The sequence below is a fragment of the Ischnura elegans genome, chromosome 5 (genome assembly GCF_921293095.1).
Source record: "Ischnura elegans chromosome 5, ioIscEleg1.1, whole genome shotgun sequence".
In the NCBI taxonomy this organism is placed as follows: domain Eukaryota; kingdom Metazoa; phylum Arthropoda; class Insecta; order Odonata; family Coenagrionidae; genus Ischnura; species Ischnura elegans.
Genome location: NC_060250.1, coordinates 6,805,271 through 6,827,693, shown reverse-complemented (window position 1 = coordinate 6,827,693; position 22,423 = coordinate 6,805,271). Strand labels below are relative to the sequence as shown.

The 22,423-nt window shown below is 37.5% G+C and overlaps 1 protein-coding gene across 1 annotated transcript; it reads left to right on the top strand.

Annotated features, from left to right (window-relative positions):
* Positions 1–1,741: 1,741 nt before the first annotated feature.
* LOC124158468 (zinc finger protein 470-like) lies at positions 1,742–21,949 on the top strand. Its single transcript, XM_046533583.1, has 10 exons — positions 1,742–1,944; positions 2,092–2,211; positions 2,300–2,402; positions 2,512–2,788; positions 2,888–3,908; positions 5,414–5,769; positions 12,148–12,355; positions 12,621–12,771; positions 14,165–14,688; positions 16,035–21,949. Exons 1-10 carry the CDS (start codon positions 1,882–1,884, stop codon positions 16,110–16,112), a joined length of 2,901 nt encoding a protein of 966 aa, XP_046389539.1. The 5' UTR covers positions 1,742–1,881; the 3' UTR covers positions 16,113–21,949.
* Positions 21,950–22,423: the final 474 nt, after the last annotated feature.

Sequence of the window (22,423 nt, the reverse complement as noted above, 5' to 3'; positions counted from 1 at the left end):
ATTCACTCAGTTCATGAAAATTTGCACAGGCGTTACTATTCAGTGGCATTTTAGTCACTGCTACCCCGCACCACTGAGTGCCATCTTCAGAGGAAGACGCTCAAAGACAGACATTTTCTTGGTGAAATTTAAATTGAAATTTCAATTGAAACGTTTGTGTTTCAAGATAATTTAAACCTAACATGCTGACCTCATGCAGGTAATTAGCAAGGGGGGGACAGGTCGAACACCGCCAACCCGGGGAGAATTTTTACCCAACCTGGACAACTGAAACTAAGCATTTTACAATATTATTTATTACCAACTCCCCCATTCCCCAGTAACGTTATTGCCTGACCTGGAAACCTTACCCTCCCCCCAAGGTAAAAATCCTGGCTACTGCCCTGACCTTAGGATGTATTGACAAAAGGTTTGCTTTTTGCCCTAAAAGTTGATGAATTATGAAGTTGGTCTGCAGGTCACAAGATGGCATATATATAATATAGTAGTCCTCCAGTAGCCCTCCTTGGTGAAGTAGTGGGGGTAGAAGAAGGGGAAGGGGGAAAAGGGAGGATAGGGTTTGCTTTGGCTGTTAATGGGCAATGTTTAGCCCGGGCGTTTCGAACGCCTTTTCCACCCAAATGTGGGCCATCTCCCTCGTTCTCACCTCGATGATAGTAACCCTCTCTGGCAGAACTTCAATGAAAGTTAGGGAAAAACATTGATCAAAAGAACTGTTGTGTGAGGCAGTGTGAATGGGGATAGGTTCATGAAAGAGGGGAGTTTTGCAGGAATCCGCCTGCAGCAGTTCGCCATCGGCACTGAGGATAGCGGGTCAACCCGCTCAAACGTCTAAAAGATTCTTTGTGAGTGTCCTTTTTGTATGTGTTCCTATGTTTTTATTAGTGTTATTTTTGTCCGTTCTCCTCGATCGGCCACATACTTATACTATCGCTTAGTGCGCTTTCCCCAAACCTTTTTGTATATAATAAATTCACAGGTAAGGAAAGAAAGGGATAGGAACATGGAATAGAAAAAGGACAAGGACAACGGTTCTGTGGTAGATAGAAAAAGCTAGAAATCAGAGGGTAAAAATGCGGCCTGACTGGGACTCGAACCCAGAACCCCCTGGTTGCCGGCCCTATAGGGAATGGTAGTCCCCATTGCCAATTCCCTAAAAGGAATTTTAATGGGTATTTTCAATGTGGAATTACAGTCCCTATAGGGAATGGGTGTCCCTATAGGGAATGGTAGTCCCCATTGCCAATTCCCTATAAGGAATTTTAATGGGTATTTTCAATGGGGAATTTTTAACAGGGGGATAGGAACATATAATGGAAAAAGGACGAGGACAACGGTGCTGTGGTAGATGGAAAAAAGCCAGAAATCAGAGGGTAAAAAATGCGGCCTGACTATATTACTGTTAATACTATAGTTTTGCAGCATGTTTTAATTACATATCATATTTAACAAGAGAAAATACACGCAAAAGGCATGCTTTTAAAATTCGTTTTCATTCTTTTTGTCGCAAAGTAATTGAATTACATTTAATGCAATTTTTGGCAAGCGAAATAAGCAATGGGCAAAAGTGGTACCCACTCACCCATTAAGAGGCTAGTTACTGTATATGGTTTTCCTAGGGATGATGTGAATGCAATGGTAAGATGTGGTCCCTCCGATTTTCAAAACTTCAAATATCCGCTTGTTGAACTTCGGGTTCCTACAGTCTTTTGTTTGTTTGTTTCGGGAATCCGAGGGAAGAGCAGGTGGTGGGAGGAGAGAGATGTCCTCGGTGTATTTGTTGCAGTGCCTTATTCCACTATTTTGTACCTGTGTTTCAGTGCAAAAGTAATGGATCGATGCTGAAATTAACACTATGTGAAGATTGCTTGAGGAGGAGAAATGGCGGAGGTAGAAATTTCACGGAGAAATATCTTTGTTATTCTGGAAGAGTTTTTAATCAAGGTACATTCCAAGTATAAATTTCTGAAAGACTAAATTTTAGACTTTCCTGCCCTTCGTTGCAATAACTTTTTTGTCAGCTTGCTATTATCTGTCCTTAATTGTATACTGGCTTGTTTACAAAATGGTATGTTGTCTAAAATTTTACAGGTAGCATCTCTTGACGTCTTTGAGGTGCTTATATTCAACTATAAGCTAAAAGATGAATATATCGGTTCATTATCGTGTAGTTTTATTCCAATCATCGATGAGTTATTTTTTGAAGTACAGGTTTGTTTCACTCTTTACTTACATGGCGTTGTGAACCTATAGAGAAGTGTATGTGCAGTATTTGATGATTAAGTTGTTTTCCAAACAGGAACTTTTGGCGGATTACAAAAAGAATGCAAATGCGTTGGAAATAAAATCTAGAGAGTTGTCTATGTATCCTTCTCTGCCTGAAAATATCGAGTCCTCTCATAGTAAGTCGGCTAATATAGCTATTTTATCTATGTTCGTTTCTTTGCATTGATTGTTTTCAGGATTCATCCGTGGTTTATTAATATCCTCACGTCTATGGTTTTCTTCTAGTCCCAGAAGATGAAAAGCTTATCAAGGAAAATATTAGGGGTGGAAGTGTTGTCAACCCCGTGGATGTCATACCACAGTCTCTTCTCAATGAAATGCCTTTATTCTCTCCTAAGATCATTGTTGAAGATAATCTAGATGTTGATGCCTCTGATTCTTTGTGGAATTCGGATTCTAAATCGGCTGACTTGTTAACTAATCAGATAAACCTGCAAGATATTTCTAATCATTCATCAGAAAGTGACAATTGCGGCTCCTTTCAGTGCCTCTCATGTCAGAAGTAAGTCTCGGTATCAGTCGTAATTACCCTTGTTTAATTCACGACTGTGCTTTCGTAAAGTGAATGAACTCTATGTGAACCTTTTGACCATTTTTTCAGGCTCTTCACTCATGACAGCAAATTAGGAGCCAATACGTGCCAGTACTGCAGGAAAAAATCAAGTAACAACTCTAGCCACCTAGAATCTAGTTACTCGAACCATGTAGACGTTACAAAACTTTCGAGCGTTAGTCAAGAATACCCCCTTGACTTTCGGCATTCCACTGAAATCGGTTGCTTGATTGAAGACGCCCTACATATGCCCAAAGAAAGTTCCCTTCGAGTGGACTACAAAGCTGTGAACGAACCGTGTGCCATCCATCTTGATTCATCAGATTTACAAGGATGTCAGACTACAGTTGAAACAGATGGAAACCATAGTGAAAGAAAAAGTGCGCTTCACTTGAATAATGAAATATGCTTGCAGAAAACTGTAATTAAAGAAACATTTTCACATCAGAAAGATGCTGACAATAAATCGCTTGAGTTGAAGTCACAAAGTGATAATATACCAGGAATTAATAATTCAACTGGTAAAGGTGGTGATGAAGCTAGCAGGAGTCACAAGAGAATTGTATGCAGTGATAGTGATGAGGATTTTAACACAAAGTCACCAGAGGCCTTACACAGTGCTCCTGAGAACTGTAATATGCAATGTAATGAGGGCTTTTCCGAATGTGCCTTGGTAAACTCTGTGATTATAAATTCTGTAGCAATGAAAAGTGATGGGGAGGATGGGTCATCCCTTTCAAAAATCAGAGCTAAGAAAAAAAGCAAACGCAAAGATGGGGGAGAGGAAGCACGTGAAAAAGTTGCAACCGCTGAACCAGAGCCCACTGAGAGGGAGCGAGGAGTAGCAGTTAGTGACAGCATTAAAGAGGACTCTTGGCAGTTGGGCAAAATGAAATGCTTGGCTTCCAACGCCTCTCCCTTCATTTGCTGTAAAGAATGCTTTTTTGTTTTCAAAGATTGGGCATATTATCGTAAGCATGTTTGCAACTCAAATCCAGTTGATGCCCAAATCAGTGGTGATGAAGAATTGGTTGAAGGAATCTCTGACATATCATCAAAAAATGAGAAGGTAAATATGTTCATGATGTGTTGTAGTATAAAGTGATAGAATTTTGAGGCAAATTTCAGGAGTGGGAAAGTGAAGGAGCGGAGGAGACTGAGCAGTGGACAACTATTTCTTAGGGGTGTAATCACAGAATGGAGGAATGGAAGCGAAAATTATCAGTTTAATCTTGATTATCTAATGTATTATTAATTCCTGCCTGATTACCTTTAATTTTTGATGAAATATTTTATTATTTTGCAGGAATGTTCTGTAAGAGTAAATTCATCCCCTCAGAGGTTAAGGTGATGAACATAATATTATGAGCTGACTCAAATGAGTCTTGAAAACTAATGAAACTAACTATGGTATTCTCTCCTGAAAATACTACTGTGTCAGATTATACAAATTCCCAGTTTTTTCTGTGTTTTACGTAGTACGGTATTATTTGGGAGAATTGTTAAACATGCAAAAATTTCACTGTTGAAAATATTTAGCATTAAAAATTATTGACCTTGACGGAGACACTCACTCATTGTGTGCACTTGCAAGTTACTCTGTGAATGTCCGTAAAGTCCTACACTTCAGATCAGACTTGATTAATCTTCATTTACACTCATAAGCCTGTTTTATACGCAGCAAGTTGCAAATTGCTCAACCTAAAGCACAAGAGAATACATGCATTCCAAGGTGCATCATACAAAGATGTAAATTGCAGGAATGCAAGGTTATGGAATAGCCTCTGCTGGGATTATATAACTACTGCACGCCTGGTTGAAAAAAGGACGCAGCTTGAATGTGAGCAATTTAGTGCCCTGTATAAAACAGACTCAACTCAAGGGAAACTCTCTTCAGCTCTCTCATGCATAAACTCCTTTGAAAACAAAATTATACTTCTCATATCCTTACCACTCTGTTATTTCTTGTGTAAGTGCACTATATGTATTTTGGGGATGGCTTATTCTTTGTCAAATCAGCACACCTTATCGACCTCTCTGTTTTAGATTTTACATAACTTTCGATTAATCATAGTATGTGTTGAGGCTGTGAAAAGCACCAATTTTTAATTATATGCATTTAGCCATTTTCAAAATATGGACTTGTAAAATTGACGAAAAGAGGATTAAAAAGAGTCAACAGAACTTTTTTCTATTAGCTCCAGTAGCTCTTCTAATAAAGCTACTGAGCTTGGGAAGGTATCATGTAGTAGCTTTTGAAATGCTCTTTGTAATTGCAATGCAACATAGATTCTAATTAGAAAATGTTTTCCAAAATGACCTTGAAACTTAAATATTTTTTGCAAAAGTACTTATGTAATTTAGAATTTTCGAAAAATTTCCTTGAATGCTTGGTAATACTTGATTTCCGCCTCTCTTATTATTTAGTAAAGATTTGAGCCAATATAGGGCAGTTTTTATGCTACATATGAACCCCATTTGATCGGTCTTTGAATGGTTTCTGCTTGCATTGGATATTTACATGATGTAACTGTGTGATTTTACTGTGCACTTAAATGTAGATAATATTTTCAGGAAAATGAAAAGGCAGATTTAGGAAAGCTAATGAAAAGCCTGACTTCAGTGGCCAAACATGATATCAAATGTGAAAACTCTAATGATTACAAGGATTTGAAGGCAAAGATATTTGGTGAAAAAGAAGCTTCTGATGCAAAATGTTCTCGCAAGCAAAGCTCTGTTATTACTGACTATGAAGCCTTGTCTGAAATCCATCGCTTTGTGTGCAGTATTTGTTTAGAGGAGTATCGAAGCCTAAACCGTATAATGTACCACCTGCCAAGATGTGTTTGTGGTCCTTATAAGTGTGAGCTATGTCCATTGGAGTATGCTTCCCGTAGAGAACTCAATCTGCATAAGAAAAAGAACCACAGGTGAGTGCACCAAATCCACGTTGAAGGAATAATTTCTGCTACTATTTAATGATAATTAAAAAAATGCCATTTGCTTGTTTACTCAGCCTGTTTTCTTAACTATGTATGTACATATGGTGCCGTGCAAATTGTTATTAATGGCGTTTGTCAGCCAGGATATAACCACATCAGTATCAGGGAATTCATTCTAAACTTAAAAAAAGATAGTGCAGTATTTAATAGTTGAATACTTTGTGGCTTCATGATGTGCCATTTAGTTAACCCTTGAAGAGGGTTTTTATTCATCATTTTGAAAGACCTGCATAGGTTCGGAGAATGTCACAGAGGGATTGCCAATGGCTGAATTCTGAATGGCCACAATTTTTGGTGCTGGCAGCACCTCCTCCTAACTCTTGGTTTGATTGATTCCTGGGACATGTTCACAATGTTGTAAATTTCACCAAAAGTTGTCAGTGAACTGTATCCCAAATGCTTTCTAAGGCCTCCTACCCCTTTTTTATTTAACATGTTGGCTTTTTGATCCCATGGTAGCCTAATTAAATATTTTAAAACATAATCTCCATAGGTAGAGACTTGGAAGAGCTCTTATTATGTTTTTTTATAATCATCATCATCATCATCATCACTGGTCAACAATCCTAGGATTGGTTTGACGCAGCTCTCCACTCAGTTCTCCTATCAGCTAATCTTTTCACACCTACGTATTTCTTCTCTTTCATATCTCACTTTACTTGTTCCATATATTTTGTTTGAGGTCTTCCTTTTCCGTTCTTGCCTTTCACTTGTCCTTCGACGATTGTCTTCATCAGGCCATCATGTCTCAAGATGTGGCCTATAAGGTTGTTCCGTCTTCTTGTTAAGGCTTTCATGAGGCTTCTCTTCTCTCCTACTCTTCTTAGGACTTCCTCGTTACTAACTCGGTCGATCCATTTGATTTTCATCATTCTTCTGTAGCACCTCATTTCGAAGGCTATCCTTGCTTTCTCCGCTGCGGTCATTGTCCATGCCTCACTTCCGTATAGTAGCATACTCCAAATGTAGGTTCTTATAAATTGTTTCTTTACTTCTATATTTAAGTTTCCCGCTGTAAGCAGGTCCCTCGTTTGGTGGAATGCTCTCTTCGCCTGGGCTATTCTGCTGATAATTTCTTTCTTCTCCCGTCACTAGTTATCTTGCGTCCCAAGTAACCGAATTCATCCACCTCTATCAGTTTTTGCTTCCCTATTTTAATGTTAGTCTTGACTTCTCTTCTGCTGCATACTAAGATCTTGGTTTTCTTCGTGCTTATTTTTAGCTGATATCTACGCATTACCCTACACATATTAACCACAATATTTTTCAATTCCATCTCTGTTTCTGCTATAACAGCTATGTTATCGGCAAATCTTAGCATGCTAATTTTTTCTCCATGGATAATCACTCCCAATGCCTTTTCTTTGATTTCATTAATGGCTTTCTCAATGTAAACGTTGAAAATTACGGGTGACAATGAACAGCCTTGTCACAATCCTTTCCTAATTCTTGCTTCTTCACAGCGGGGCCCTGATTTTATCACCGCTACTTGGTTTTTGTATTAACTATGGATGATTCTTCTATCATTATAAAGAACCCCAGTTTCCTTTAGGATTCCAAGCATTGTGCTCCAATCCACGTTGTCAAATGCTTTCACTAAGTCCACAAACGCAACGAACGTTGGCTTGTTCTTTTCCATTCTCTTCTCTATTAGCAGTCTAAGGGCCAATATTGCTTCCGTTGTGCCTTTGTTTTTTCTGAATCCAAATTGGTCCTCATCCAAGTACTCTTCTGCTTTTCGTTCTATTCTTCTATAGATGATCCTTGTCAGTATCTTCGATGCATGTGTAGTAAGGCTTATAGTCCTAAAGTCTTCGCAATTCTCCGCTCTTTTCTTCTTAGGAATAGGGATTATAATGTTCCTCTCGAAGTCCTTTGATATCTCACCTGTGGAATACATTTCACTAATGATTTTGTATAGCTGGTTCAACGTCTTCTCTCCTGAATTTTTAATTAGTTCTGCAGGAATGTCATCAATGCGAGACACTTTATTTATCCTGAGGTCTCTTACAGCCGCATCAAATTCTGATTTTAAAATTGGGGTCCCATGTCATCGGCATCCACTTCCCTCTTGTTTTCGATAGCATTCGTTCTGAGGCTGCTTCCTTCGTACAAATCTTCCAGATATTCCTTCCATCTCTTCCCTTTTTCTTCGTTTTCAATCATTAGTTCTCCATTTTTGCTCCTAAGGGTATTACATCTTAAGCCCCTTTCCTTAAAGTGGTTCCTTACTATCCTATTGGTGGCCTCTACTTTTCCATGTTTAAGATTGTTTTGTGCGTCTTCACAAATACTTTTCATCCACGTTTCTCTAGCCTTCCGCGCTTCACGACATATTTCATTCCTTATTCTCTTGTAGCAATTCTGTCTTTCCTCTGTTTTCGCGGCCTTGTATTTTCTTCTTTCTTCAATGAGATCTAATACTTCCTGCGTGATCCATGGTTTTTCATAACGACTCTTCTTTTACCAAGAACTTCCTCAGCTGCTGCCTGCAGACCACTTCTAATAGTTTTCCAACTCTCTTCCATTGGTTTACTGGTCGTATCCTCCCCTATTTTCTTTTCTACAGCCTCTTTAAAAGCCAGTTGATGCTGAACCTCCTTCAATTTTTCAACCTGCCATATGTTTTTCACGGCTTTCTTCAATTTTTTAAATTTAAGGTGGAATTTCATCATAACTAAGTTATGGTCACTATCGATATCTGCCCCTGGATAACTTTTGCAGTCCTTGACCTGGTTCCTGAATCTTTGTTTCACTAGAATGTAGTCGATTTGGAATCTTCTAAGGTCTCCTGGCATCTTCCACGTGTATCTTCTTCGCAGGGGGTTTTTGAATAAAGTGTTGGCAACCACTAGCCTGTGCTCAGTGCAGAATTGAAGTAGCTTTCTCCTCTTTCATTTCGGTTACCTAACCCATATTTCCCAGTTATTATTCCGTCTTGACCTTCACCGACGACGGCGTTCCAGTCACCTAAAATAATAAGATTTTCTTCCCCTCTTACGTACTTGATAACTTCTGCTATATGTTGATAGAAATCTTCTACTTCTTCATCTTCATAATCTGACATAGGCATGTACACCTGTACCACTACAGTAGCTGCGGGTTTAGTATCTATCTTCACCATTACTATCCTTTCATTAAACTGCAGGTAGCTTTTAACACGCATCCCGGCGCTCTTTCTAAGCATTATGCCTACTCCAGCATTACCATTTAGCGATCCCGTGTGTATCATTCTGTAGCTTTCACTCCAAAAGTCTCCTTCCTGGGGCCACTTCATTTCGCTGATGCCTAATACATCGAGGTTCATTCTTCGCATCTCCACCTTCAAGTTCTCTAGCTTACCGCAGGTGCGAAGTGATCTGACGTTCCATGTTCCTATCCGTAACATTCTATCACCTTTGACCGATGTACCCTCTCGAGTAGTCTCCGCCCGGAGATCCGAAAGGGGGACTAGTTTACCTCCGGAATATTTTACCCGAGAGAATTCCATCATGTCATTATATAAATTGAGTGGAGTAGCTGCGACTCCTCGGGATGATAATGTGGTGGTTTCCCCTTGCCTTCCACATCGTAGTGCTACAGCCGTTAAAGTAAATGTTACCACGCCCGTATTGGAATGTGTGTCACTGTACCGACCAGTATGGTCTCCACCTTCGCACATGTGAAGAAGAGCTGCTGCCCTCTCCCCTGGGTGATGAGAGGCATAATTGTTGGCGGCCCCCAGTCGCCAAGTCACGGTATCTTCACAGGTTTTGGTATAATTTAAATGGTCTACCTTACCCAAGGGTAGCCCAATACCCCCTCAGAACACCGCCGCTTTTTTTCCATGACTGCTTATTCAATGAGAGGACTCGCTTATCTCGCAGCTAACCTCTATATCTAAAGGATAGGTGGATTAGTAAACACTTGAAATGTAAAATTAATGGAGTTTGAGCAGGTTTTTTCTTTGGCAGTTTTACACTCATAGCACTTCTTCCATTCCAATATTCATACATAGTTTAAGGTCTTATGGTAGCATTTTGTAATATATGCATTATCTTTATTGCTTTGCTTTTATTTATGCAGTATAAAATACACATTTTGAACATTTAAGGAAATTGTTAATGTTATTAGTCAGCATTTATTAGTTGTGATATTCATATATACTTATTAACGCATGTACTGTCTGTAAAAAAGGCAAGACACCTGAGTTCGAGGAGCTCTGTCGCGTTAAACTAAGCAATCAAATTCAATGCAACAAAAAGCAAATGTGTAATAGAGAATTTATTTCTGTGTTGAATCATTTATTTTTTTTTAATTTTGGCCCCATTTTATTTCCTATACTTAATTTTTTCTAAAAAAGTTCCTGTTTTTTGCATGTAAAATCAATTTGCCCAATTTTGAGCGCTTGGCATTCCTGTAGTTTTTATTCCAATGAGTTGGAATTTTGATACAAGAAAGCCAAATGTGTTATTAACAGTTTGCAGAAAATAAATTGTTTGCAACGCAAAAATTGATGGATTTGTTGTAAACAACTCAAATCTCTGCTATCTTAGAAACCAATGGATAAATAGGGTAGTTTCCTTCATCAAAGAAAATGCAAGGTATCGATTGCGATTCGTTACCCACCATTACTGTATTCATAATATACAAATTTTTTGCATCTGAAAATCCCAGTTTAGGCGAATGTTAATGGTCAATTTTAATCTCATTTGAAAAACGCGAGGTTGGCGCCCATGCGATGCCACTCCACATTACGTAACAGGGACTTAGATGCTAAATGAGTAGTCAGGAGTTTTACATCATCTGATATTAACAATGCATGCATGAGGCACAGAGGTCAGGGAAACATTTCTTAATAATCACTTATTAAAATTGCCTAAGGTGAGAAAGTTTCCTTCGTTTGATAGGGTATTAATAATCCTTTTTTTTAAGCCAAGTGCTAACTGCTAGCAGGGTACTCTGCTACCTGCTAGCAACCCGCTTCGTAGCGGCACTCATAGCCTCACACCAAGGTGGCCTCACACAGTAGCAGCCAGAACAAGAATGATGTCACGCAGACTTTTCCCAGCATTCATACTTAGCCGTCGCATTTTCGCGTGCTAGAAAATTTTCACTTTTCAGATAATCACGAAAAATACATACTTGTGGTCATTTAAAAATCAATTCATGAAATGTGTACTCCAGGAATAATAATCTTTCGATTTAGGCAATAAAAAAATATATAATAAGAAACCACCCTATTGAAAATTGATTACAGCTATTTTTTTGATGATTTGACTTTCATTGCACAATATGTTCAGAATCTGTGTAAATTTAGTCCCTTTGTAAGCTGCTAAGGGTAGGCTTTATGATGAAGTACCTATAATTTTCCTATCTGGATGAGATTTTGCAGTGGTATTCTTAATACTCACTCAAAGCTCTCATTTCTATGCAGTAATTGATGCCTTTATGGAGTGAAACCTGAATATTGCAGCGAAATCATTCATCTTCAGTCCTTCACCTCTGTGTCAAGCTTCCATTGTTGTTGCTAATCACCATGGTAACTGGGGAAAATTACTGTTCTCTCCCCATCTGAGGAATGCTTCAAACTGACCACAATGTCACTAAGTTTCCTCACCATCTGTGCAAATAATGATAGAAATTATGTTTATTGCAATATATCAAATAAATTTTCTAGAAATTAGTTATGATAATTTTTTTAAATCTCTGTGAATAAAGCTTTTATTGTGGAAAATATGTCTTTGAAAGTTGAAGTATCTATGATTACTCGGAGTGCATTGTAAAAATAAGCTACCATTCTCTTTGTGTATGTATAGCATTAAATGAACGAATCATATGTCAAACACAATCAGCCCTAGTTCAGATCCCTTCCACCACTGCACATTACGTTACTAAGAGTCTCCATGCTAACTACAAAGTGCATCCCACAAAATGTTTGTGTTGCTATAGCTAAGCGGCTAAGGAGTTGCAACCACATGTTTAATTTATGCTGAATATTGATATGTAATCACAAAGATGGTTGAAGTAACATGCCAATGGTTATTAAAGGCAAAAATTCAAAACCCATTACCATTTTCAATTAATTGATCAGAAATCACTTGTATTTCACTCTAGGCCATAATTATATGCTTGAAATGTAAATGCATACATGTATTGAATACACTCCATGCCTAAAATATAATATTCTCTCCTTCTCAAGTGGAGGAGAAAATACAGCTGGCTATGTTGGCTTTCTTTTATTTTTGTGCAACGCTCTTTCTTCATGCATTATTGTTCAATATCCTTGCATTGTTTAATGGTAGTATTTCCTATGAACATTTATAGGGATGCCCAGAGTTTCATATGTGATGAGTGTGGAGTGAAATTTAAGTTCCGGACGTCATTGCAGAAGCACAAAGTGAATCGCCATGAACGTTTGGTGGAGAAGGAGGCTTATTCCTGTCCACACTGCACTCTGACTTTCCCAAAGAAAATATACTTGACCAACCACTGTATCAAAGTGCATTCACTCGAAAGGAAATTTCTGTGTCAGGTAAAATTGAAGCTGTTGATATTGTATTTGCATTTTTTATAACTCTTCTCTGTAATTTATGGTTTTTATCGGTAAAAGTTTATTGACTACAACTCTACCATGTTGCAGTGATAGTTATTTTTTCAGCGACTGTATGGAAGTTCATAATCCAGTGTGGAATGCATGCATCCATGCTTTATTCATTCATTGTTTCTTGCCTGAGAAGAGTTGGTGTACAGCATCCATATTTGTAATATTTATCGAGACTAAAAATAATTACTTCCAGGTGTGTGGGAAGAAGTTCCTTAATCAGAACAGCTTCAATGCCCACCTCAATTCCCACACTGAGGAGGCCAAAAATCGCTTCGCATGTGTCCATTGTTCAAAGACATTTCAAAGGAAAGAAAAGCTTTTGTATCACATGAGGATTCATACAGGTGAGTGATTTTGAGTGTGTCATTTTTGTGTGTTGTTTACAAAAGGGACATCGATCACTTTATATTCGATTTTGTTACAGCTTATCTTGATATGTGTACAGTTAGTAGTGATAATTCATTAATGCCTCATGAAAAATCACTATGTAGTTTGTTGCAATTTAGGAATACATATGTGTAATTAATATTGTCGATTTTTACCCCCTTATTTTATATTACCTGAGAATATTGTACATTGTTGAAACACTTCTTGAAATTACCAACTTTGTGAAATTCTTTTTTACTAGGGAACTTTATCAAAAAGTCTCAATTTTGCTTGCATATGTTTTTGGAGTAATGTTCTCCTATGGTATGAGTAGTACTTACTGGTACTCCATCAAGGTTTAACACTCGCTAGTCCATTGCTATTTCCTGAACACATTTGCTGCAAAGTGACCTGCCCATAGGTTGCAATTCAACAATCAACTGTATATTGCAAAAGGCAATAGCTATTCATGATTTTCTTACCATCCGTTGGTTCCAAAATTTTAAATCATTAAAATAATAGGATTAACGAAAGTGGCTAGTCGTCAATACATGAGTGATGTATTATTTAAAAAAAATTTAATGTACAATCTGTTCATATTCTGTGTACTTCTTTGTGCAATTGTCAATGTGGTATTCTTCTTCATTTTGAGAAATGAGACATGAAACTTGTTGTGTCTAAATTGTATGTGGTAACCTATTTGGTAAGACTGGAAGTTAATTGTGACCCACCAGTAGGTCACTATCTTGCTAGACTTGATAGCATATCACAAATTGGCTGACCAGCTTAGCGCACCACTTACATATCGTCAGAACAAACCCATGAGAATTTTGTATGAAATGCACACATTCAGTGTTTAACATGACCCCAGTCTCTGCTGTCACTTCAGAATGTAGTTTGAGGTTTGAAGTTGAAGGAAATGGGATTTGTGCTCCCTGGTGGCTCTGCCTGACACTGGTCTCAGTCTAACGCCTAGGCTGCTAAGGCCTAGGAATTAGCTGGGCCAAGTCTGAGAAGTGGGCTTATGCTATACTATTGGGGCACTGTCCTGAGAGGGCCTCTAGCATATTCCTTAGCTGCAGTGGACTCAAACTGCCCCACTGGTGGTTATCACTTCAAAGAATAAAGTACACCCAGTGGTGGTTCCCACCTCAGTCTTTACCCAGGAAGGAAGAATCAGCTCAGCTGCATCCTTGTTAAATTTATACTCATGGTCCTCGGAGGGTTGAGAATATGATTGATTGACAGTACGAAAGGGAATAGGCGTAATTGTGAATTGAAGATATTTGGGACTTTAATTGAATGCCTTTTACTAAATAATGATTTTCGATCTCCAATCCTGCTTGCTCATTCCGCATTCATTCGTTTCAGGTGAGCGACCCTATAAGTGCAAGTCGTGTGGGAAAACATTCATCTCCAAGGCGAGACTCACGGAACACCTGTGGCGCCACGGTGGGAAAAAGCGGTATTCATGTCCCCATTGTCCGAAACAATATGCTGGAAGGTGGGACCTGAAGTTGCACGTTCGTAAAATACACAGCAAGACTCTGAGCACTGGCGACGGTCACTCGGTGGAAGAGAGCTGTGCATCTATCCCAGAATCTCCAAGAGTTGGGGGGGAAGTTGTTGCCAGCAACAAAGCAGCACCCACGTTGGCAGTGGAAGGAGTTGAGGAGAGGAGTGTTGCAACAGCCGTGCGTGATTCGAATGAGCTGCTTGGGGATTTTCGCTCCCCAATGCCTGACCAAGATGCATCACCCCTCTCCCCTGGAATACTCGTGCAGCTGCCTCCTGGCGGGGATCACTCGCTCCCTCACGCAGACGTTCAGTCACCTCAGCTCATCCACTTCTCGTCCTCTTCCTCCAATGCTTCGTCTGTTCCCATTCAAATACAGGTCAGTCAATCCTTCTCGTGCCTACTATGTATTCTCCGTAATTTGACACATATGCTACCATGATATGGCCAGGTTATCAATAATGCCAGATTACTGGAAATGTGCAAAAACAAATTAAATTCACCAAAGTACTAATTATGGATCAGCTTTGCCGTTAAATGTTGTCGCACCTATTCTTTCCTTCCGTCTACCTTGAGTATGAGTCATAGCATTTCCTTCATTAACTTTGTTATCTTTTCCCAGCATTGTGGGTCACATTTTCAAATCTTCATGCATATAATTTATCGTGCATCCTGTGTAATGATCCCGAATGCCATTAGTGCTCATCCCTGATGCAGAATGGCTAGTGAATGTGAGTGCTTTGGGAGTTTAAATGTCTGTATGGGCACGTCTCATTAAAGTCTTTTGTCTTATTGCAATTGGTAAATACTTCACAGAGGTGAAATTTGTGTGGAAGGAACAATTTTCTGAGAAATAATTACATGGGCCACATCAAAATCTGAAAATAGGGTAGATTGAATTAGTATTAGGAGCTTTCAATGTGTACCGTGGCACTTTAAAAGAACCTTTGTGAAGTGCTACTCTACGATTTCATTAATGCTTAGTAGTTTGATCATTCTTAATGGAAGACTTAACTGTGTGAAATCTCCTGTCTCTCCTGGCCTTAGAACTGATTGTGAGCTCTTTCAGTTTGAAAATTTATGGTGGGCAACTTGTGTGGCAAGCTTTAACCCATTTGTGCTTCCGTAGGTCACTTCAGCCCTTTGGTTCTATGCCAAAATGACTAATGTTGAGTTACATGCTTTCTGCATGCTAGTACTTTTAAATAGACTTCGTAGATTTTACATAGCCATAATACATATATGTTTTCTTCTGAAGTTAAATGAACCACTTTCAGGCATAATTCACTGAAGCAAAGACTGTTGAAGTGGCCTACAAAGGATACCAGCTGTCACCTATTAACAGTGAATGAAATTGGTGTGTTAGCACTTTACAAAGGCATTTTGTTAGAGGGCTCTTGTTCTAATGTGTCCAGCATCATGTTAAAATGTCTGGTACTTAAGTACAGAGCACACCATCCACTCAGCCTTAGTCCCTTGCCCCAGCCTTGCGAATGTTTGCCATATTCTGCTCCTATCTTTGACTAGAAACCTGTCCTGTGACATCTAGGTCTCCTATGAATTGCTCTGTGAGGTAAAATTGGTGCATGATGTAGTAAAGAGTGTGTTTTCATAAATCGGGACGGTCATTTTGAAGGATAATGGCTGCCTTTTCTCTTGAGTTATTAACTGGGCTAAAGTGTGGGGTTTTTCAGTAATACCCATCTCTATCTCTCTCTGTCACAGGTATCATCTGCTACTCATGGACTTGAGGTAACGTCTCATCCAAATATTATTTTCACCTCGGGCTTGTATCTGTCTTAGGGATCATTTGTGTCTGCCTTTTTCGTGAGTTTTTCATCGCTAAAAGTGTGCGTTGTGCTTTTAGCTTGCCTCGCAAAAAATTGTAAAATGTTGATATTTTATTCCTTTTCCATATGTCTATGGAAAATATCTAATTTATTTTTATTGCCTTACTCTACTTGATAGTTTTTTACGGTTTTACGTGGAAATTTGCTTTATATATGTATACATTCAGGATGAATTTATTAATAATTATTCTTAGTACATAGTTCGCATTCCATATTAGTTGGTCGTACAAATCGAGAGTTCACTATTAATGAGGAAAATTATGTCACTTCAGTTATTTTTATGTTATTTATTTTTGTATTGAAATAAAATACAATCATCAGTATTTTTATGTTACATATATAATTAACGGAAGGGTTTGGAGGTGTTGATTGAGCTTTGAGATTTGTGGTATACATGAAGGCCTATTTGTGTGCTATTCCTCATTGCTCTATTAAGACTTAATGTCTTACTTGTATTGTTTTCAATGTTAGAAACCATTGTTTGTTAAAGTGATTGAAGTATTTTCTCACTACCTGCATTGAACAAAATGACTGAAAGACAGAGGTTATATATTTGTGATGCCAGAAATGTAAATGAGAGAGTGATTTTTTACAAATTAGATTTTTTTACTGCAGTAAATCTGATGGACATAGTTACTGTTGATATGTCCTCTATAAGTTTTTTTTCTGTATGAGCTTAATGAGTTTACAGTATGCATTCATACTATGGCTGTCATTTCCTGTTAATTCATTTTCTAGGCATTATTTCTTAAAGGGTATGCTTCTATTGCTGAGCATCAATGATTTATCATCATGGTACCTCGAGCGCAGTATTACTACCCATAAATCTAGAATCTCATTCTATATTTTTAATGGCATTGCTTTGCTTGTAAGGCTGTAATTGTGTGTTCTAAGGCTTTCATGAATGTGTGCAGTGTTGTTGTACCTGATTGCTTGAGTATGTATTTCATTAGTGCCATGAAGAACGTATCAATGATGCATAATTTGGTAAAACCATGCTATTAATTTGGTTAGATTTATAATTTCACTGTTCCTTCATTTTATGACCTGAGTGATGTAGCCCTATTTATAGTCTTCAATCATTTTAAAAGTATTTTTGGATCAGCAATATGGCTGTAATGAAGACACTTTGTTATTGCTTGGCATTATGTATTCAGGCACTTTTCTAATGTTTGGCTGTATTTTTGCAGCATAAGGGAGGTAAATTGCTTTAATTAGTAGGTTTGAAATTGATAAACTGGGGTCATTCTTTAAGCATTTCTATTTAATAAGTAACAGATGGTTAAGATGGTAAGTGCTTAATGTATAGTGCGGTTGACTTTTGAATCTAAGAAATGTTGGCTAAGCTATGAACAGTGTCATACATGGCATACAGTTTTGGTCCAAACAAGTGAACCATTTGCGAGTGGCAAGGAGTGTAGCTCTTCATCTTTGGGATATCCTGTCTCAGAGCAGATGATTCCTGAGCACCCTTCTTTCCTCTGTTTTGGGTGGATTCTACTTGCGTTTTTCTCCATTTCAAATGCTGCACCTGGACCCTAAGGGTGCTAGAAAAGACTTCTAGCAAATCATTGGCCTGCCTGGACCATCAGACCCTGCGTAATACCCAAAAAGAAATCACTCAAGCCATCCGTCAGTCAGGAAAGCTTGAAATCTTTCATCACGTCCCTTGTTTGCTTTGCCTTACTCTACGGGGCAGTAAATTCAACTATGTATTCTAATTTGAGTAAGCTGTCACTCAAAGATTGGGGTGAAGGATTCAATAAATTAAGGAATTTTATTTTCAACCTTTTCCCAACTTGCAGAAGCTATAACTTTTTACATACTTCGATTTTGTACTCTTGAATTGTTGTCACGGTTTTTGAGTAATTCACAAAAAGTTGATCAAGTGCCTATTTAACTTCCCTTCCATCCACCAGGTGTCAGGGGTTATACTGGGTCGATGACAAGGGTTGAAGGGCATTGTTGCTCTAAAATTTGCCATTTTTTCCTTTATTTTAAGTTTATTTGACTTGGATAGACTCAAAAATCCAGTGATGACGACCCAGTGACTCAAATGATTTTTTGAATCTCTGCAATGTGTCGCAAAATATTTTTGTTAGTGTGTGTGTCTTAACAGTATCAGCGTGGGTGCTGAATTGCAACATTATGTCCACCAGCTGATCTTTCAAAAGCCTCTGCTGAAATGGGTCACTTTTTGCCTGGGGCTGCACTCATGTATTATTTAATCGTCAATTATACTAGAAATGTAATGGATGTAAAAACTATTGACTACAATAATGCGATATTGGTTGCATAGGAGTTGTTGGATCTGCGATTATTGTATATTTACTCCTCGTGTGACTTATCAATTAGCGTTATGTAGATAATGCAATACCGTCTTAGAATGCAGTTTGCATAAATGATTCAGTTACTTGCATTCTCTACTATTTTTTTTGATTTTGAAAATGCTGTGTACACATTATATCAATGCTTCAGGCTGTTCATGTGCCTTATCACTTATTGTCAGTGCAGAGGTATCTAAATGTCATCATGATTCTATGATCATGGCTTACTTAACCCTGTACGTATAGTACAATTTTGCCATTCTAAAAGAATATGTACAGTACATGCATATTAGCAATGTATGATTATCTCTGAGGTTTACTTAATATTTTCTATATTACTATGCTATTATTTAAATTACTAAATATTTATTTTGACATCTAAGAAATGCAGCTGTGTTTGGTATATTTTTCAGTGTTGAACTAATATTCCAGATAATATGTAATATGATTTCCATCTTGCTGTGTGCTTGTTGAATATGAAGTATTTTGAAGTGAACTTTTAGGTATTTGTTGCACCTTAGAATAATACTTCAAGATATAAGTTTTACATGTGTACTTGATTAAAGTCAGAATTATTTTTTCACTCATAGAGCTTAATTTGGTATTTTTATAAGCACCCCAGAACACTAGTTATTTTCTGTTCAATTGGTCCTATTATAAACTGTGATGGTTAATTTTGGGTGTTTCAATCTGCAATTCCATCCATATTTAAAGTTTCAAAGGTAACTGTTATGGTTGATAGCTCAGTCAAAAGGTTGATGTGTAATTTGTGGTAATTTGTTCATAGAAATCAAATTACTATACATAATTACCTGTATGTATTATGCATTTTTTTTCCACAAAAATGTTTCAAAAAATTCAGTTATGATTTATATGACGTTACAAATGCACTTGTTTTTCTCAGAGAAGATCTCCCATCCGTCCCACTTGGGTGTAGTTTTTCCGAGCTAATGTATGACTTATTCATGGGCAGATGCCATCCTCTCCAAAAGAGATATATTTTATCCATAGGAATTTAAAAATTCTCATTTCATGCTTGCAAAAACGTATGAGTGTGCCTTATGCTGGGCGTGCATATTAATGTTAACTCTTATTAGAAGATGCAATATGTACATAATTCATTTTTCCTTATCTGGGCATCAGTCATTTTGATAATATTTTCTTGCCAACTTCAATGTTTATCGTAAAATATTCAATGGGGATCAGTAAAATTTCAGAAGTAATTACTCTCATTTTAAAGAATATATATTCCTAATATATCAAATGCATAGTAGTACAGGAATATCCATCATTATTGAGCTGAAGCACTTTTATCTAGTTCTCAAATTGTGAGAACAATGAAGAATGGTGAATTGCAAGTACATGGTTACATATGCAACTGTGATAAGTGGAAGGGTGTATTCAATGTAATCTTGTACTTATTTTGAAAAGGATATTCAGTTCTTAGAAAGTTCGGAGTCTATGGTTTGCAGTCACAGCCATCAGTGCCATGTTCAATGATTGTGCCTTGTTTTGTGGATGTGCCTTGCCTTATGCCCAAGTTGTGATTATGTATATTGTGATGCATTAATGGGCTGATTTTCACTGCATAACATTTTTAATATGCACTACCAGCATCATAGAAGGTGATGTACCAAATTACCCTGAGTATGGTGTGTATTCGTAAATTCAAACTTCAATTTCAATTCATGATCAGAATTCCAATTTAAGTTAAGTGCCTCCTCAACAGTTGTTATGCATTGCATAAATCACAAATTGTGAGTGTGTAATTTGCTTATTTTTGTTCCTTACTTCCTATTTGTGAAATTTTTTAAGCACATTTTTAAATTCTATTGAAATTAAGATTTTTCTTGAGAATACGATCAATTCTAATGAAAAGTATCAATTGCTTGTTAAGGAAATGTGTGTATTTTTTCAGGACATCATGCCTCGTAAATGTCGAATTTGGTTCTGGGTGTATTTTCTTTGCAATTGTTTTGCATATTATATGTATTTGGTAAAGTAGAAGCTAAGTGTTCAAATCAACTTTTACATAAACTGTTGATACATTTAAAGCACAAGTATGAGATCAAAATTGTTATTATCGAAGACAAGCCCAAGTTTTATATTCCTAATATTTTAGTAAGAGTAATTATGTATAGGAAATTGCCTTATGCTATCCCTCCTTGAGGCTTCAAATATCTAGGAGTATACATGTAGTTTATATCTCTCTTTTTTCTGTGGAATTTTATAATCTGGAATTATTTGTGATACAGTTGGTGTCTTTTTTTTTTTAACAAGAAGGTAGTTATGGTTGTCATAATGATGTAAGATCTACCAATTTTTTGAAAGTATGTTTCTGAACTTAATCTTTGCTACTGTAATACAGCATTTATTTTATTCTCGGAATTGATTTTTATGTGACGATATCATTTTATTGCATCCACTGAGTTCTATTTCTTATTTAAATGATTTTTTATCTCTGTGAAATGAGATATTCTAAGGCTTTGGTTTATCCATCTTTCATGTTTTATTTAGTCTGACTAGTCATTTAATTTATTGAATTTGCCTTTCCGATTCCGTCCAAGGAAGTTATAGAAATTCACGAACTGTTGATAATTGCAATAGACATTGAAAGGGAAAGAGAAGAATGTCATGTCCTACTCGACACAGTGTAAGGAGATGCTTTGATGACTGTATCTCATTCAATTTTATATGTAATACTATCATTTCACGTATTTAAATTGCTTAGGAAAAATTATTTTATGAGGGGTCTATTCACTCTCTTCAAAGCATTTTAGTGAGGCATTTAGAGATTTCATCTTTTGCAGAACCCTTTTTTTTCAGCAAAGTGAGAGTTCATTGTTATGTCCATTGCAAACTAGGGGTTATGTTGTCTTTGGGGTTTTCAACTGCCAATTAACTTCAATTTCTGCTGAATAAGAGGTAAAACATAAAGTAGATGATGTCACTTTGTCATTGATTTCATAAAAAATTTGTGCATCATGATTCAGCTGCTTGGCCATTGGTGAGTGCAAAGACATGAGCGGTAGCCAGGGAGTGCCCATTTTGCCACGACGCCAGTTGGGGTGAGCGGACAGAAAAGGAGGATTTGGGGGGAAACTTGCTGATGCAGGGGTCAGCAACCTTTTCTTGCCTATGGGCTTCATATTCAATTTGATTTGGCTAAGATCACCTTAAAGATATCTCATTCACCTCTACTAGCAAGCGCTCTGAAATATTTCACACTCCCTTCGTATTTTCTTTGGAAATTGAGCAGAAACATGTGTGTTTCGTTACCTCTGTTTTAAACTCTACCTGATTGGTTGTTTCGGCAATTTAATTATTATTTACCCTGCCGACAGTGAGGTTAAGTCCTTGCCTGTTAAACAAGAGGTCATGGGTTCAAATCCAGCCTGGGTAGGTTGCCCCTATTCAGGGCATGGTTGTTCGTGCACGTTTAATCGTTAACTTGTTGAAAAACCCTGATGCAAAATGCCAATATGTGCTGTTTTTGGTGGTCAGGGAATTTAAAAAAAAATCAGTGTGAAGCTTGTTAGTTGCATGAATGCATGTACATAGATTGTTTTTTTTATTAGCAATTACCCCACAACCCATTAGTGCATAGCGTCCTCCGATATATCGGACGTGTGTATTTTATTTTTTTATGGGCTCCAGCTGACTTGCACTACATTTAAATTACATTTTAATACTGTATTAAGTTCAAATGGATGTCTGTCTCCCCCCCCCCCCCCCCCGGCTAATATTTTTGTTGACTCATTAAATTTATCGACTAGAGAAGTATTTATGTGAGACATGGCACATGTCCGATATATCAGACACTATGCACTAATGGGTTAAGATATGTATTTGATGAAGAGTATGTGTACATGTAAGAAGATGAGCTTTAATAACTGCTCTCTCTGAAGTGATGTACGTCTCTATTTTCTTGTGTGGT